General features: G+C 44.6%; 1 protein-coding gene across 3 annotated transcripts; it reads left to right on the top strand.

Moving 5' to 3' along the window:
- Window positions 1–582: 582 nt before the first annotated feature.
- ARRDC3 (arrestin domain containing 3) lies at window positions 583–14,067 on the top strand. 3 transcript variants are annotated; one of them, XM_084505355.1, is made up of 8 exons: window positions 583–1,128; window positions 3,854–3,935; window positions 6,379–6,526; window positions 7,773–7,875; window positions 8,248–8,504; window positions 8,938–9,100; window positions 9,812–9,966; window positions 11,436–14,067. In XM_084505355.1, exons 1-8 carry the CDS (start codon window positions 849–851, stop codon window positions 11,490–11,492), a joined length of 1,245 nt encoding a protein of 414 aa, XP_084361481.1. In that variant the 5' UTR covers window positions 583–848; the 3' UTR covers window positions 11,493–14,067. The 3 variants fall into 3 exon arrangements, with proteins under 3 accessions (XP_084361481.1, XP_084361482.1, XP_084361483.1); XM_084505356.1 differs by lacking the exon at window positions 11,436–14,067 and having other exon boundaries at window positions 9,775–9,954; XM_084505357.1 differs by lacking the exons at window positions 583–1,128; window positions 6,379–6,526 and having other exon boundaries at window positions 3,911–3,935.
- The last annotated feature ends 4,243 nt before the right edge of the window (window positions 14,068–18,310 follow it).

Genomic DNA, 18,310 nt, shown 5'->3' with positions numbered 1-18,310 from the left:
AAGCAGAATTGTCTTTACTGGGGCAGTGGGTCATTATTTCAGCCCAGAGCCCAGCTCAGACGCTGTGGGAGCATAACACAGGGTGAATATGGCCTTGATGTATACTTCTTGGTGGTGGCGGCGGTGCCTTTTTAGCAGGAAAACAAAATCAGCCTCAAAAACTGGGTCAGCCTTCGTGCCGACCAGCACGGCTGACCACCCCGGGCACCTTCCAACAGCAGCGCGTGAAAACCGGGCAGCCTCAAAGCCTCAAAGCCTCACAGCCTGCGCGGTTTGCCGGAGCACGGCCACCCCCACGCCCTCCCAAAATTTGGGACCGGCGCAGGTCCCCGTGGGCAGGGACACGTCCCGCAACGCCCTGCACCCGCAGCCCGCGGCCAGCAGGGGGCGCACGCACACAGCGCGCCCGCAGCCGGCGGCGGCGAGGGGGCCGCCGGGGGCGTGGCGACGAGCGGCGGGGGCGTGGTGATGGGCGTGGCGATGGGCGTGGCCTCGGCGGTAGGGGGCGTGTCCGGGCGCCGCTCGCCGCGCTTATAGCGGGGAGCCGGCGGCGCGGCCCCGTCTTTGTGAGCAGGGCGCAGCGCAGCCGGGCGGCTCCGAGCGCTCCCGAGCGCTGCCGAGCGCCGGCAGCAGGGCCGGGCCGGGCCGCCGCAGCCCGCCCCATGCCGGGGCTGTAGGGTCGGCGCCGAGCCTGCCCGCCGGCCGTGCGTGGCGGAGCGGAGCGAGCGGCCGCAGGCCCTCGGCGCCTCCCTCGCCTCGCCTTCTTGTGTTCTGTTTTTGTTTTTTTTTTATTATTTTTTATTTTTATTTTTTTCGTCCTTTATTTTTGTACGCGCTCGCCGTACACCATGGTGCTGGGGAAGGTGAAGAGCCTGACGATAAGCTTCGACTGTCTGAACGACAGCAACGTCCCCGTGTACTCCAGCGGGGACACGGTCTCAGGAAGGGTCAGCCTAGAAGTGACGGGGGAGATCCGCGTCAAGTCGCTCAAGATCCACGCGCGGGGCCACGCCAAGGTGCGCTGGACCGAGTCGCGCAACGCCGGCTCCAACACCGCCTACACGCAGAACTACACCGAGGAGGTCGAGTACTTCAACCACAAGGACGTCCTCATCGGCCAGGAGCGAGGTGAGGGGGGCTCTGCCCTGCCCTGCCCTGCCCCGCAGCATCCCTGCTCCCCCGCCGTGTGTGTGTGTGTGTGCCTGTGTGTGTGTGTGTGTGCGACTGGGGGTGAGGAGGGTGAAGAAAAAAAAAAAAAAAGAGAGAAAAAAAAAAAAAAACTCTTGGGGGGCACTCCGGGGTTGTTTTTGCGAAGTTTCCACCCTTTGTTAGAAGCGGTTCAATCCTGTTTGGGACCGGTCCTGGCGAGAAGGGGAGGGGAGGGAGGGGAGGGGGGGGGGGGGTGCTGCTGCTGCCGCCGCTCGGCGGCGGAGATTGGCTGCGCGCGTCAGGTGGTGGCGATGACTTAATTCCTAGCACAGGAAAATAGTCCCCGAGCCGGTTATGTAATGGGGGGCGCTCCGCAGCCCCCTCTGTAATTATTGGTTTTTCTCATTATCACTGTTTTTTGGGGTGCCCCCCCCCCACACACACCCTTCTTCAGCCTGCAGCACGTTCGCGCTGTGCTGCTGGGGTGGCTCCGCTTCGCTCCGGGGACGAGCCGGCTGCTTCTTCCCCTTCCTTCTGAGGAGAAACCTCTCTTTATTATTATTATTATTATTATTATTTATTTATTTTTCCCCCTTTGAGCTTTTCTTTTGCACAAGTTTCTCCTGCACCCTGCACGGAGCCTTCTGTGAGAAGGCTCCAGGAGACCTGTGCAGAAGCAGACCACAACCTCCCTTATTTTTTTCCCCCCTTATTTTAAATTCTTAACGCCTGCCACCCACATTAACCCCCCTTTTCGTGTTGTTTTTTTTTTTTTTTTTTTTTTTTAATCTTTGCTTTCAATTCCTGCCCCCAACCTGAGGCAGCCCTCACAGCAACCCCCAACCCGTCCCTTGCGGCTGGCCCCCGTACGCCCTGCGGGGGGGCGGCGGCCCCGTCCCAGCCGCCCACCGCTGCGGCTCCGCACCTCGCGGTGCGTGTGGACGGAGCGGGGCACAGCGGCCGGCGGCTCCGCGAGGAGCCGGGCAGCGCAGCGCAGCCCCGCGGCACGGCACCGCTCCCCCCACACCCGCCCCGCTCCGCCGCCTCCCACCGACTGCCTCCCCTCGGAGCTGGCGGCCGGAGCCCCGCCCCCCGCGCGCCGCCTGATTGGCCGCTCGCCGTTTGTTGCCTTGTTGCTAGGGCGATGCCAGCCGCTGATTGGCTGGCGGGGGTTGGGGTGCTGACAGGGCTCGCGCTTCCCCCCTTTTACCCCCCTCCCCTCCCTCCCCCCACCACCACCAACGGCCCCCCTCAACGGCCGCCCGGTAACGGTCGCCGCGCGCGGCCCTGAGGGGGGCCCGGCCCGCAGCGGGCGGCGTGAGGGGGGCGCGGCGGAGCCTTCCTCCTCCTCCTCCTCCTTCTGCTCCTCCTGCTGCTGCCCGTCCTCCGCCCGCCCCCCGGTGTAATGTATACCGTACGTATACGCGCGGCTGGCTGGGATCCGCTCGCGCCGGTTTAGGCCGGTCCTCTCCTGCTCCAGCCGGGCCGCTGACTGACAGCGCGGCGGGGCTGCTGAGCTGGCAGGGCGGCCGCGGGGCCGGGCCGGGCCGCGGAGACAATGAGAAGGGGGGCGAGCAGCACGGCCGCCCCCCTTCCCTCCACCCCCACCCCCCCCTCCTCACCCCGGGGCCCTTCTGCAGCCTGGAGGGGCGTTTGTGTCACGCGTTCCCTCCCCTCCTGCCCCGCTTCAGTTATTCATCGTTTTTTATCGTCGTTTTTCGCCGTGGCGCGGTATCCAAACGCGAGCACCCGTGTCTGTATAGGACAATGGGAGCCTAAAATCCGGTGTGCTTCCATTACAGCTCCCCACTATTCAAGCAGTTGCCTTCCCCACACCGTCCCGCTGTACCTGTGAGGGTATTCCGGCCCTTTTGTGTAGGAGGTGCTCGGATATTATTTATTTTCCCCCCCTCCCCCTCAACTTTCTGCTGCGACAGAGTCAGCGTTTTTTCTGGTTTTTGTGGTAATTATATCGGAATAAACCACAAATTTGTGGCGGCGTTTTAAGCAATAGGAGAAATCATAACCACAAGCAAAGGTCGGCGTTCTTGGAACTGGCAAATATTTGCTCTCCGACCAAGACTGAGTTAAACTCCTGAGATTCCATGGGTTACCTCCACGCGGTGCTGACCAGGCAGTTTTGCCATTTCTCTGTGCCCATGAATTTGTCTGGTGCTTTCCAGGTGGTGCTCGGACGCCTTTTCCACCACCACCCTCCACCCTTTTCACAGCCTTTCTTCGGTGATTTCGTTTTTGGGTGCTCTTGCCAGCCAGCAGAGCAGAGGGACCTGAATCGCAAAGTGTAGTCTTACACAGCAAACTTAAAGCCACGTATAAGACCAGTTAATACCACAAAAGAGGTCTTTCCCATTTTGAATTTTAACTGGAAATCATTGTCAAAGCATGGTTTCCACTACCAATCCTTCAGGCAGACCTTGAAATGGCAGCAGTGACAGCTGTGTCCCCGTTGAGAGGCAGGGTTATGAATTAGAGCAAACGAGCCTCCGCTTTCACACAAACCTGCCCATTTTATGCACCTCAAGCGCTGCAGCCCAATCCAGAAGGCCAGGTTCCTGGGACACCCTATTTCAAGCCTCGCAGTGAGCGTGCAGATCCCCTTCATTCCACAAGAGAGGCCTGTGTAATGTGCTCTAAACCTAAAACATTTGCCAATGGGTTACCATGTTGGGTTTTTGCCTCCTAGATGATGACAACTCCGAGGAAGGCCTTCACACAATCCACTCGGGAAGGCATGAATATGCATTCAGCTTCGAGCTTCCACAGACGTAAGTGTGCCTGCCTGTAATGCGCCACAACGCCCAGAGGCGCGCCTGCTTTGGGTGGAGGGGAAACCTTTTCAATGGTGGCAGGAATTGTGCTGCCGCAGAGGACATCATCTCCTTCAACTGAAGAGGTTGCTTTCCCACTTCACAAAATGGGAGCATGTTGCTGCCCGGCTCCTGCCCACTCAACCAAGTTGTAACTGATTCAGTGTCTTACAGTATTTCACCCTCTTCCCAAGGTGAGGGGTGCATTGAACTGGTTTGAGTCCTGCAGAGCGGCTCAGGTGCCTTCTAACCCAGCCTGCTGGCAGGAGCCATGCAGGCCAGCAGAACTAGAGATAAGACTCCAGCTAGATTCTCTGGGCTCAGGCGGGAATAGATGTGACCAGTTTAACTATCTCTGAACAAAAGAGGAGATTGTTCTGGTTCAAGTAGGATATATGTGCACGGGCTGGTCTCTCTGCAAAGAGCCTGGATGGAAATGAGCAAATGGATAAGGAGGTGAGCCCAGAAACATTCGTGTGCAGCATCTCATTTGTCTGAGAACAGACGAGTGAAGTGAGAGTGAGAGAAGTGTTAAGATAGAGATTGCTCCCCACTCCAATGGCTGAAGAGTGTAAGGTAGATACCGTCAGCAGAAGGTTCAAACATAAAGGAGCTCCCAGCACAGAAACCAGCTAAGATGCAAGTCGCAGTGAAACCTAATATACAGGAACAGAGAGGGTCAGAGCATGGGGAGAAAAATGAGATTCCTCCTTTAAAAGGCTAGCAGTGAAGTCATTAAAGTTAGAAAAAAAAATGGCAGAATGTTACATGAAATAGCACAGTTTCTCATTAAAGCTGGTAAACCATCTGTTTGTTACGGGTGCTGGCTTTAGCAGAACCTGCAGATGATAAACACTTCAGCGGGTCAGTTTCAAAACGAGCAGCATAGAACTTGACAGTAGATATTCCTGGAACGCTTGTAAGACCTGTATTTATGGAGATTTTTAGAGGAAATTTACTCTTCCATTGGAATCTCAACTACAAAAAGCCATAATGCTAGCCTTACCTTGAGTTGGAAGGGATGAAAGAGCAGGATACATCAATGTGAAATACTTAGCATGAAATTAAAGAGGCAGTGAAGTCTGCAAGCATTGGTCAAAACAGGCTTAAGCAACCTGAAACAATGACTGTGCAACCAGCTTCTAATAATACTGTAAAAAAAATAAAATAAAATGGCTGGTACTAAAAGCGTAAAGGCTTGAATTTTGACACTGCCAATTTGCTATTTCTTGGTACTATCCATGGAATATTTCCGAAGTTTATTTTAAACAAATTACAGAGTGACAGTGGGAAGGAGGAAGACATTCAGGGGCTTTCTTGATATTTGCCCTTAAGGATATGCGACAGGATGAAATACTGAATATGGATTAGAAAATAACCCTCCTTCTGGATCATCAGAAAAGTGAAAATTCCAGATAGGCAAAAATGTCAAGCCTGTAACTGGTAAAGAATCATTCTAGTTCAGCACTAGGATGGCGTTCCCAGCAGAAGATAGAGAAGCTTTGTGAATAATTTAAGTTACATACTGCAATGTATCAAAACTGAAATGCTTCAATAGCTTAATACTTTGTTTTAATCAAAAGTACTGACAATTGGAGATATGTAGATTATCAACTTCTTTTGTCTTCTCATTTTTATGATGTTACAGGAAGAAAAATGGTAACGCTGAAAAGTTTGGAGAGCTTTCCGCATCGTTTTTTTTTCCAAATCCCATGAACAACTTCTCTTAAGAGTTCAGAGCAGGGTAGCCCTGACCATTTTGTGTGTGTATACCTATGCATATATACACACACACATATTTTACATGATGTTCTAAGCTGGTCTCATCAAGGTGGAGGAAAATCAGAAGGCACTTCCAGTAGCCTCCCTCTATTCAGAACTCAAAATTGAAATACTTAACCCTGCTTAAGATGAAACAACTTAGACGCTACTGTGTGTTCCGTAACCACTAAAGTAAACCAGACACTGAGATACCAGCCGGGCAAACAATACACTTGCAGTTACGAAATACAATGTCCAAAACAGTAATTGGTTGATACTGATGCTAATTTTAAGTTGGTAGTCTTAATGTGGCCTTAAAAGGGCATGCTAAACATGAAAGTGGCCTCTTAAGTTCAAAGGAAATGTGAACTCTCCTGGCATTCTCTAGTGCAATTCATTAATTGATTCTTAAAATCTGTGCAAAACTGTATGAGGATGAATTGGAGATGATTTTTTCTCCCATATTTAATCTTGAATTTTTCTCAGATATGGAAACTTTGCAAATAAGTTACACTTCCTTAAATATTATAATGCATTTAAAATACAGTTATACATACTAATCCCTAATCTGATCGATGATATCATTACTACAAAGAGTGAGAAAGATTTTACTCAATTTTGACCTTTGTGTCCTGCACAGACCACTTGCTACCTCATTCGAAGGCAGACATGGCAGTGTGCGCTATTGGGTGAAAGCCGAATTGCATAGGCCTTGGCTTCTACCAGTAAAATTAAAGAAGGAATTTACAGTCTTTGAACATATAGATATCAACACTCCTTCATTACTGGTAAGAATTGACAGAATTATTCTTTGTTTCTGGCATAAAAATAATGAAGTAAAATAAATGAAACAATATCAACATCGAACTTTATCTAATACTTATTTGCTAGTTTAACAACAGCTGATCTTTTAAGCATTATATCAGTTTGGCAACTCTTTAATTACTGGTATTTTGAAAGCTAACTTATCCTGTACTTGGAGTTGCTTTGTTTCTGAGACGTGTAAAATGCATTTGCCAATTTAAAGTTGATACTACTAAATTGTAACTTGTCATTAAGAAGGAAATTTTTGTGAACTGTTCCTCTGAAATTTTAAATAAAGAATAATACATGCAAGGAACAGTGTAACTTCAAAGAACGTTTTAGAGAGAGACTGCTAACTTAAAAATGCAAAGTGAAAAATGTACTGGCGTGCATAATTGATAATTTCCATATGGATGCTTTTCTACCAATGGGGAGAAATTATCACAATTCTGTATGATCTTTTTCTGAAATGTCATTTCATTAAAATCATTTCAATATCAAAACCGCTTTCAATGAGGCAATTAAATCAATCTGGCTTAAAATTCCTTTTTTCCCCCCCCCTTTTCTCAAACTAATGTATGGGAGGGGAAGAGAAAAAAAAAAAAAAAAAGTCCATTGAAATAGGTTTCTTGTGTGTGGGGATGAAAAATCAGACTTGAAGAGGAACACCGGCCTTGCACAAACTCCATTAAAATCAAAAGACTCCCGTTTGACTTTAATGGGCTTTGGATCAAGTCCGAAATCCTGATGCTGTGTAAAATAACAAAGTCTGTTCATTACAGATGATACGGGATCGTTCAGAAACAGAGGAAATAGCAGTAGTCAAGGTTACAGTACTTTAGTTATTGTTTCTGAAATAACAGTGTAATGGAAAGTCAGAAGATGTTCCAATGAAAAGCTTTGCCAACAGTATGTTGGTATATGTAGGCTATGAAGCCTTTTAAGTTATACAGTATTTATTTTATGTATATAAATTGTTTTCAAGTGTGACAGTAGTATGGAGGCTGGCAGAAGAAACAGTGTTAATGAGAAATGGGATTAGGACATACTGTTTGCCTGCCTAGTTCCATTTAAATTGCTTGAGCTTTTTTCATACAAATGAAACTGTCTTTGTTTATCAACATGGGTAATACTAAGTGCATTACGAAAATTACTTTTCTTGTAGATTAAAATGCATGGAGATTGGTGGAACTATTTAATTAAACGGGCAATGTTGTTCTTTTCTTGCAGTCACCCCAAGCAGGCACAAAAGAAAAGACTCTCTGTTGTTGGTTTTGTACCTCAGGCCCAATATCCTTAAGTGCCAAAATTGAAAGGAAGGGCTACACCCCAGGTACGTAACAGAAGTAATTAGAGGAAATGTTTTTCCTTTCCTTTTTAAACTTCCATGAAAACAAAATATTAAAACTGATCTTACCATTTCGGTCTGCATTCAGCAATCTTCCCAGTGTATTGTTAACTAGGTTGCTAGTTGTGTCCCCAGATTGCTAAAGGACACTTTTGTTAAACTTGTACACTTTTTTTTTTTTTTTCCTAAATTAGCTAATGCTATTTTATAAGCCTACCACTGTTAACATCAGTAGATGCTTTTAAATGTGTAATGCAGTGGTATCAGAACCCACCAGTGCATTAAAATACTGTGCAGAAAGTGGTAATTTGCTAAAGCCTGTGAATAAAAAGGATGTGAAATTCTGTTTTGTTTCAGGTGAATCAATTCAGATTTTTGCTGAGATTGAGAACTGCTCTTCCCGTATGGTGGTGCCAAAGGCAGCCATTTACCAAACACAGGCATTCTATGCCAAGGGGAAAATGAAGGAAGTCAAACAGCTTGTTGCCAACCTGCGTGGAGAATCCTTGTCATCTGGCAAAACAGAAACCTGGAACGGCAAAGTGTTGAAGATTCCACCTGTTTCCCCTTCAATCCTCGACTGTAGTATAATCCGTGTGGAGTATTCACTGATGGTACGTTGGGTGGGGTCTACTTCCCTTGAGTGTGTTCGGTTTCTATCACTCCTTACACGTGGCTAACAAGCCACTCTGTACCAGTTGCAAAAGAAATACGTACCACAATACATAAAATATTAGTATCCCAACAAAATTTTTGGTTTTCGTAGTAATTTTACATAAATCTTGTAATTCCTTAAACTGTTGTGTGTTAGCTAAACAAGTGAGTCACAATTAGATGGGTTTCCCATGTGTGCACTCGTGTTAAGAATCCTGACCTGCTTTTAGTGTGGGGAGCTTGTCTCCACAGGGATGTGGGCTCTACAACTGACCATTAGGAACAAGGGCCTCATGAAAAGTTCTATGGAAAGAGAACTTCATGTAATAATTGTAAATGATCATACAAATCTACATTTTAATCATACACCTCTCCCTTTTTTCCTCTCTTCAGGTCTATGTCGATATTCCAGGAGCCATGGATTTATTCCTTAACTTACCACTGGTCATTGGTACCATTCCTCTACACCCATTTGGTAGCAGAACATCAAGCGTGAGCAGCCAGTGTAGCATGAACATGAATTGGCTTGGGCTGACACTGCCAGAAAGACCAGAAGGTAACTTGACAATACAAATCCCAGTCAATTTGCTACTCTGTTGCTTTGAATTTCATCTGCTTTGTTTGTTGCTGTTGTGCTAGCAGACCCAAATTATATCCTTTCATAGTACAGACTACAGGAAATCCCTTGTGGATGTTTCCTTGACACCTGCTTGTGCTCTGTGGAAGGACAGAGTTGCTGTCCTCCTAGCCTTTCTCTCAAGAAAAAGCAGTGAAATCGTGCTGTAAGTGAAAGTGCCTGATTCCATTGTGTCTCAGACTTAGCTAACAAGGCTGGTGTGTGAGAAGATGCTTCTGTTTTCAGTAGCAAATCGCTTACTGAAAGAGAAGCTCCTTCCCTGTGTTCTCACGTACCTAAAAAACATCCCTCTTCCATGTGCAACTCTCAGTCTTAAATTTATAGAGTCCAAAGAACTGCAGTGCCTTGCTATACAGAAATGGAACATTCAGGGTGCGTTTTAAATCCTAAGGGAATAATTAAGCCACAGTAAGGAGGCTCTAATCTGTTCTTGAACTTGAGTATAGTTTAGAATAAAATAAAATGGCCGTTTCTTACTCTTCCTTTCATGTTAAACAACTTCTTAAGTTGCTGATGATTTATCTACCTGCTGGTGCATCTTACAATGACAAAAGTTTAATATTTATCATGTTATATATTTTGACATGCATAAGAACTGTTGTTCGAACTGCGTGTACCTTTTCCCTGCAGCACCTCCTAGCTATGCAGAAGTGGTCACGGAGGAGCAAAGACAGTCCAGCCTTGCACCCTTAGCTGCTTGTGATGACTTCGAGAGAGCTCTGCAAGGACCGTTATTTGCATACATCCAGGAGTTCCGTTTTCTGCCTCCACCTCTCTATTCAGAAGTAGGTACCTCAGACAAAACACAATATGGGGATTAATTCACTCTTTTTCTGAACTCTGTGTTGTGGAATACACGCAGGAAGTGTTTTCTTAATAAAATCAGGAAAACACACTAAAATGTTTTTAGCCAAGAAGCAGCAATAAGATAACTTCATTTTTTTTCCTTTTTAAATCAAGATGCAGATGAATTGTGTCAAGACGCTTCCATGCCTGCTTCACAGCATGGGTTACCCACAATTTTTTAATGACTTGTGCAACCTTAAATTTGAAAGGTGCCTTGTCAAGTGCCTTGGCTTGCCTCTCATGCTCTTTACTGTACACTTCTAATGATTTTTAGAAATTTCCTGAGTGTTGTTTGGAATGACAGCAACTGTTTTTACACGTGTACACACACATGTGGCTTTGTCTGTGTATGATTTCAGAAGCTTCATGTAGAAAAGGAACAAAGGTATTCTTACACAGGCATTTCTTCAGCAGTTGCATTTTAGTTCTGGAAAAGCCACTGTGATAAAAAGAAAAGCTTGACTGTGATAAAACTTTAAAAGCTTCCTATGGTTGTATCTTCCAGGTAAAAACAGTAGTATAGGACAAAAGAAAAAGTACTGTCCTTCAGCTAAAGCTTGCCTGAATTCACTCACTTTTTAAGAAAACAGCAATATGTAGCATGATGCACCGTTTCCCCCCCCGCCTCTGATTCCTTTGCCTCTTGAAACACCAGCCTGCTACTGAGTGGGCAGAAAGGGCCACTTCATTTGTGTGCTGGAGGCTTCTCTGACAATCGTGCTGCAGCTTAACTACAGAATGCAGCACTTGGATGCTTTTCATTTTAGGTACTTAAAGGTTGAGAATGCAGCTTGCTTTTTCCCTTAAACTGGCAGTATAAAATTAACCACTAGAATGTTGTCTAGAAGTGTGCACTTGGGTAGCTCTTGCCATCCATCTTCAGAGTTGTAAGTGAGATTGTATCCCTTCTTCCTTCTGTGCAGAAAGGAAAGTGTTAAGGTGTAAAGACAAAAAAAAAAAAAAAAAAAAAAACAACACTTTCATAGGTTGAGGATTACTAAATTAAAAGTAGGATGACCTACTGATAATTCTGTCTAGTCTGAAGTAATCTTCTCAAATCAATTCAGTATTTTTAAATGACTTTATTTTAGTGGTGCAAGTCATACATACCCTCTTTTTATTCAACAATAAATAATACAAAAGATCTGTGCTGCTAAAGCTGAGCTTTTCTCATGATTTTCCATAAACTTGCTGTCAGACTGTAGTTTAGAATCTTCTGCTCTAGTAGTACTGCTTATTAATTCGTCGTTCAAAGTTTTTTTTATCGTGTTAGTTCAAATTATTTCAGTAACTTTGGATAAGGGAATAATGTTGTACATTGATCTTTATTAACCTTGGGAACTTTCGTTTCTGCCAGTTCTCTCTAAAATAACCCGGGTTGTAATTTTTTTCCCCTTGTGTCGTTCAGATTGATCCAAACCCAGATCAGCCCACAGATGACAGACCATCTTGCCCCTCTCGTTGAAGGAATCCATAAAAAGCTGACGTGACTTGGGTTTTGAATCGTACCTGCCATGTTGAAGGTCAAAGAATCATAGTGGAGACGCTTTCGAAGGAAGTGGTTTTGCTCTTGCCTGTATGGTGAATAAATGAAAACAACCTGTGATTATGCTTTGAAGCCTACAATAACATTGTAGGACTGCTCCACATGCTTGAAGACCTGAGCTTCCCCCCCCTCCCCTTTAAATACTGGCACATACTAGGAGCAGCCTTACTAACCTACAGTCATGTGTGTCAAAACACTCAAACCACATTGTAAGAGAGGGATGGCTTTCTCTTATGATTTTGAAAAATTTGCACATGCTCATTGCTTACATTGTGCGGTTCAGTGTCACTACAGCTTTTTCTCATTTATGCCGCACTGTTGTTACCCCCCTCTTACTTGTTTGTGGTCTGCACAACAAGGAGCAAAAGAAAGCTTTGACAAAAAAAAAAAAAAAAGAAAAACAGCAGCAGACTTCAACAAATGCACTGACTTTTTCTTTTCTAATTTAATGTAGCCTGGACTTTACCTGCATATGCACATGCTCAGAATTGTCCTAGTAGGCTGGTCATGTATCACCTCTTCAGCTTGGATCCTGTTGTGGATTTATTTACAAACATCAAATGCCTTCAAGCCAATCCTTCTTGCTGTATGTTTTGCAGCCTACTGTAGTAGATAAGCAACAGAAATGGGGATATTATAGGGTTTGGGGATGGAGAGATACCAGAAGGAAACTAATAGACTTTGTTGAGATTATATTCCTTCTTGATTTCTTTTAAGAATTTGTTGCCTTTCTACTATTATCGCAAAGCAGCATTTTGTTACAGACTGCCTAAAAAATCACTTAATCTCAGGTGAACTCATCACTTGCCAAACTGTTGGAATGCTATTTGTTTTGTTACATTGCACTGTTGAATTACTTCTTTGTTTTGTGTTTGTGTTTTGTTTTTGTTCTTTATTTGAGAGGGGGATCTGCAATAGGGACATACACAAAAGTTACAAAAGCCACCCTCATTCCCTTTTCTTTCTACATTACGAAAAAGATGTTCAAGTTGTGAAGCTTTAAAAAAAATAAAGGCACAAGTGAAAGCAGCACCCGTAGACACCAGCTCAGCCTCGAATGACTTTTAAAAGGAAATAGGCAAATGCTGTCCAGGATTCATAGGCAGAGAGATACTTCAACTAGTAGGGATGGGAAGGGAAAGTAAATTTATTTTTATACATAGTTACCTAATCACCAAAAATTCTATATATAATGAGGCTCTAGTAGAAAGTATATTTCAACTGCAGGAAAAGCTTGGACTATGCTAAGAGCTCAGTTTGTGCACTTTGTATTATCTTCAGGGTTTATGATACTGTAAAAATAGAGTAGAAGTATAACTAAAGTGGGGAAAGAAGATCAGTGTTACCAGCCATACTTGGGTATTAGTTAGTTGAGGATTGCTTCGAAGATTGCATCTGCTATGTAACTCTCAAGAGCTTTAAAACGGAAAACAGCAGATTCCAGCATGCATTCGTTCAGAACACGAGAAATGACACAGGCAGAGCACTCGCCCTGAGTGCGCCCCAAGGAAGAAAAGAGTGCAGTGGAGCCGTGAGATCTGCTAACGCAAATACCAGCACTTAGATGCTAGAGATTCATACAAGCCGACTTCCCTTTTCAGAACTCGTAGTGCAGACAGTTGACAAAGGGACACGCTTCTGGTATTGACTACTTAAACAAATTGAGGCCTAACGCATCATGTGTCTATCTCCTTGTGCAATAAAACAGCTCGGAAGGAAGGGGGAGAGGAAGGCTGGTGTTGCTGCGTGGTGGTTGTTCTTAAAAAACTGCCTTCTTTTTAAGGCTTCACACGTACAAGAAAATAGGCTTTTCCATAAGTGGCCTTTATGAGAACATGAAAGATAATTCATGTTTCACAAATGCTGACAGGGTGATAAAATACAAATGAGTCGCGTTTTAAGTGATTCAGTTACAAGGCGTGGGCTTTGAGCATGAATACTGGACAAGAAGGAAATTGGGTGGTGATGTCTTACGTTATTAGGCCAATTTTGTGAATGTCCCTTCCCTCTACCCTCTCCAACCAGAAAAAAAAAAAAAAAAAAAAAAAAAAAACTAAAAGCTGAGGGGATCGTTGGCATAAAAGGGCATTTGGTGGTTTTACTTTTTTTTCCTTTTTTGTTGTGTTAACAGAATAGGGAACAATTGCTGATATACATAGCATTAAAGTACTTATCACAATACAACGGAGAATTGCATACGAGGCAGGATTGACCAATATTGTAGTAATTGACATGGCATCACAGCCTTTGTGATCGGAGTGAAAAATCCTATAACTTTTATCAAATAAATTTTTTCCGTTTAAATTCTTTTCTTAGTTGTTCAGAGGCATTACTCTTCCACAAGTATTGGTCAATTCTCAGCATTACAAAACATGAGGTTCACAGTTGTAGCCCAGTATTTTATATAGAATTCTGATCTGAATTAGGAAAAAGTAAGTAAAATCCAAACATTAGAGAAACAAAGTGCAATATTAAATGTTTGCTTTATAGATTATATTCTATGGCTGTTTGTATTTTTTTTTTTTTTTTTTTTTTTTTTTTTTAGTTTTGGTGCTGAATATGTCCTTGTAGACTCTGTTTCAAGAAAACAATATGTGGAAAACAATTTAATTTTTCCTATTGCTCTTACTTGTGGAAAATAAACTTTTTTTTAAAAAGATCTTAAAAGTTTTCAGCGTAAGGCTGAGTTTCTTGCATGTGACCTAAACGTTCTGTTCAAAGACCGTCCGGGTGTAAAATGACATAGGGGAATCGTGACGGTGTCCCTATGCGGGACATGCCATGCCAGTGCGGGACCTTTTTGGGGTGGGAGGAAGCTGTGAGGGGATTTTCCTCAAAAGCAGGAGGGTCTGGTGCACACAGCGGGGCCCGGGAGGTGCCTCCTGTTCCCCCCCGTGGAAAACCAGCCGCAGAAAACTGCCGCATGCCCTGCCTGCAGGACGGTAGCACAGCTCTGGGCTCTCGGCGGCGCGGCCCTGCCGTGGCATCTTGCTTCCGCATACCGCACGCAGCTGAGCTCGCCGCGGCGTGGATTATCCTTGTCCTCCGGCAGCAGCGTGTTGCTTGACCTAAGAGCAGGTTCACCAGGCCAGCTGCCAGGGCCGCAGGAGGCCGGCGCGCACGGGGCTCCTGCTGATTACTTTATACCAGGACAACCTTTTTTTTTTTTTTGCTACCTAATTTCTGTTGCTGCGTGGCAGCGTTGGAATTTAAATTCACATCGGTGTCATGTAAGGGACAGGACTGTCTAGCAGTTTTGGGCAGTACTTTTTTGAAGTCTCGCGTTTTTCAGACAGAACCTCTTCATAGCGATTCTTTTGAAGCCTAGGTTTACTGACAGCGTTACTACAAAGTTGGGAATTATCAGTTTTGTTCTTAGATGTCTGATTTCTTTACAAACAAATGCTTTGTATTTCTGGATATTAAAATACCCGTTCACACATACAAATCTCCTACACTAGGGCGTAAAACTGGCGGCTCTTCCACATCTGCTGCCCATGTGGTATCCATCCAGGGGATGGGAAGTTACAAAGCTCGCACACTTAACACTTCCAAAGAGAGACATTAAGCAATGTCACAAAACTAATCAGCATCTTTTTTTTTTTAGCAATTACCTCTCTAGAACATGTACATGGCACTTAACCCCTGTTTGGGGCTTTGTAGGGCTGGATTTGTGTGACAGCTCTTCCACTTTCTTCCCCGGGAAACCAACCTGCAAAGGCAGACGGTCAGGCGCGCTCCACCTGCCCTGCAGCTGATACCCTTGAAATGGGAAATAATTAACCTATTTCTTCTCCCGGCAGTCGCTCCCTCCTGGAACTCCCCTGCCCAGCTACAGCCTGCTATTTTTAGAGCTGGATCTCCCTGCCTCCTGACCTCGCGGACATCAGGACGCGGCGGTAGCTTCTGAGCTGGGGCCAGATGCGGCCACGAAATCCGAGTTGGACGGCGAACCCTTCGTCTGATCCAGCTCCTAACAGACGATTCCGCGCTCCGAAGGACGTCGCGTTTTTGGTGTGCTCCAGGCACCTTGCTGCTGACGTTAGCCAGGCTCGGGTGAAGGACAAGGACCTCGAATAGCAAAGGTGAGAGCTTTAAATGTAACAAAAAAGTCAAGTGGTTTAGGTGCATTTTTAATGGGGTAGGAACACAAGAGTTAAAAAAATAAAACCAACCCTAAGCCCGGGAACTAATCATAAAGTGCAAGGCCTGGTACTAAGTGCTCATACTGAAATCTTACACAAGGAACACAAAAAAAACCATCCCTGTGATGGTGCATCAGCATCAGGGAGAGCAGCGAGCCCCACTGCAATCTCCCCACAGGGTTTCTAGCAGGACCTGCTAGCTGCTGGCTGATTTAACAAATGTTATTTCTAAAATTTATTGGTGAGCGTGATGCCATTCAGTCTTTCTCCACAGACATAGTGATGCTCCCGTTTTCGAATGAATATATGGGAGAAGCACAGGAGGAAGGATAAATCATTGCAAAATGTAATAATTTTTTTATTATTTTTGTCTGAAAATTAATGAAATTGCCTAGGTCTAAACAAGGCCTTGCTGTCATCAGGCTGCCTAGATTCAAAATGAAACTTCCCACTAGAGATGGTCACAACAACGTTGAAGGCAAATTTGTCATGTTTGTCCCTCAGCTAACAAGCAGCACTTAATAAATCCTTCCATGGTTCCACTAGCTCTGTTACATACACACAGTATTCCCTGGGTAATGATTTCTGATTAATAAATGTGTTTTACTATTATTATTATTATTTACACCCTCATTTGGGAGTAAATTCTAAAGGCGTTGAAGTCTGCTAGCAGCAGTCCATTTTTCTGGCTAGCCAGGCTAAGAGGAAGCATCTCCCTAACATCTTGAACTCCAGCTCCCATTTCCAAAACTGTTTGAGCGTTAAATGTGTTATAAACAAAGAAAAACCTTCACCGATGTTTTACAGCTATTTAATTATCTCCCATAAATTAAAGCAAGTGTTCTTCATACCTATCTTTTACCAGTTTAAGACAGGAAAGACAGTTTTACTGCTGCCCGTTATGTTTTAGTGCATCAGACACCATTAATTGTGACAGGGTTGCACACCTCTAAAGCAATAAAGTGATTTGTCTGCTTTACCACATAAAGGTATCCTCCCAAAGAAAACAAATGAAGAAAGCAATACCTGGCCTAGGCAGCAGTAGAACAACATAGTTTAACTTCCAAACCACATGACTGTTTACTTTTCTTCCCAAGTTTTCCCTGTTTATTTTATTTTTTTTTTTTTTCCCTTATAATTCAAGGTAACGCAAGGAGACAGTAACAAGCTTCTCTTAATCCTTTCCCTGACTTCCCTTTTCTAGATTTTATTCAGACTTTCCAGTGTTCCAAGGCATCCTACTTCTTTGAATGCTTGTCTTTGCTCCTATATCCTACACAACCAATACAACCAATCATAAAGCTCAATTTCTTCAAAAATAATCTTTTGTCTACCTTCTGTACTTGAAATGCTTTCCCAGAATGTCCTTAAAAAGCCACTCCTCAAAACCATATTTTTATTGAAAAATACCAGGAATAACAATTAGGTAGAAGGCTTGTGAATTCACAGTATAAAACTTTAATTAGTTTTCACGATATGACCCAGTCAATAGGCAGTTGCAACATGGCAATAAATTTAAGGGGTTTCAGCACCCTTACCATGAAGTGTCTCACAGTGAGGACATGGAACTCACCTTGAAGGTGATTTCATCACAGATTAAAAGCATACACTCAGCTGGTTAATGTTGGAATACACCACTGCAATCTCATACTTTCTTTAACCTGTGAGATAACACATCCTAACACTGTGTTACAATTACACACACATGCAGCAAAAAATCAAATTAAGCTTTAAATGGCTCATAAAGATCATTTTCATGTAGCTAACCTATGGAAACCCTGTGCTAATGAACGCTATTTTACCCTACACTCCTGCTCATCCTTTTTGTTTACAACACGCAATTAGAAAGTCATTTTAGAATGCATTCATTTCTCTGGCATATAGTTGGTACTACTCCATGGTTTTGCGTGTCCTAATGCTAACTACACTTCTGGCACTACCAGAAGAAACAGGAAAAAAGCACACTTGAGGGCATGCATGAAGCTGAAACGGAGTACAGGCAGCACGCTGCCTCCGTTTACTTGCTGCTGCAAAAGGCAGGCTCGGCACTCTCTTGGCAACCAGCTGATAAATACAAAATACTTCAACAAATCATCTCTTGCTCCTTGGCTCATGGCGAGCAGATCTGGGGGGGGACGGAGGGAAGCCACATGTAAAGAGAGAAAGAAGGAACCCAAACTTTGCACTGGCTACTGCCCCCTCTGCCCATAGCAGCCACCAAGAGAGAAGCCAGGCATCGCACCACTGACGAACACAGAGATATCTTTAGCTCAATAACGCAATCTGCAGCTTATAAGTGCATTGCAACAGGAAAGTCCCTCGCAGAATGCCCTGAAAGCCCTCTGGGAACGTCTTATATAGCAAGTGCCCAGCTCCATCACCTGTGCACGTCTGCGGGGCGTCACACACGCGCGTGCACGTACCCCAGACTGGCGTGCACACCCACCCAGTGGGCTCTGGGCAAGGAGCAGCTTTGATTTATGCAGTTCAGAAGCCTGTTTACTTGTTACATGAAACAGAGTTCTTGAAAGTTCAGCTGAGGACACTTTGGACTTGGACAAGCTGTTGTGTTTTCCAACCTTATAAGAAGAT

The sequence above is a fragment of the Aythya ferina genome (assembly GCF_964211825.1).
Source record: "Aythya ferina genome assembly, chromosome: Z".
NCBI lineage: Eukaryota > Metazoa > Chordata > Aves > Anseriformes > Anatidae > Aythya > Aythya ferina.
This window is presented reverse-complemented; position numbering and strand designations above follow the sequence as displayed.

Bases quoted from the DNA above. Each gene is read 5' to 3' on its own strand.
- ARRDC3 (XM_084505355.1), top strand. From the start codon at position 849: ATGGTGCTGGGGAAGGTGAAGAGCCTGACGATAAGCTTCGACTGTCTG. The intron at 3,936-6,378 runs GTAAGTGTGCCT...TGTCCTGCACAG, and splicing joins AGCTTCGAGCTTCCACAGAC to ACCACTTGCTACCTCATTCG. The intron at 9,967-11,435 runs GTAGGTACCTCA...TGTGTCGTTCAG, and splicing joins CTCCACCTCTCTATTCAGAA to ATTGATCCAAACCCAGATCA.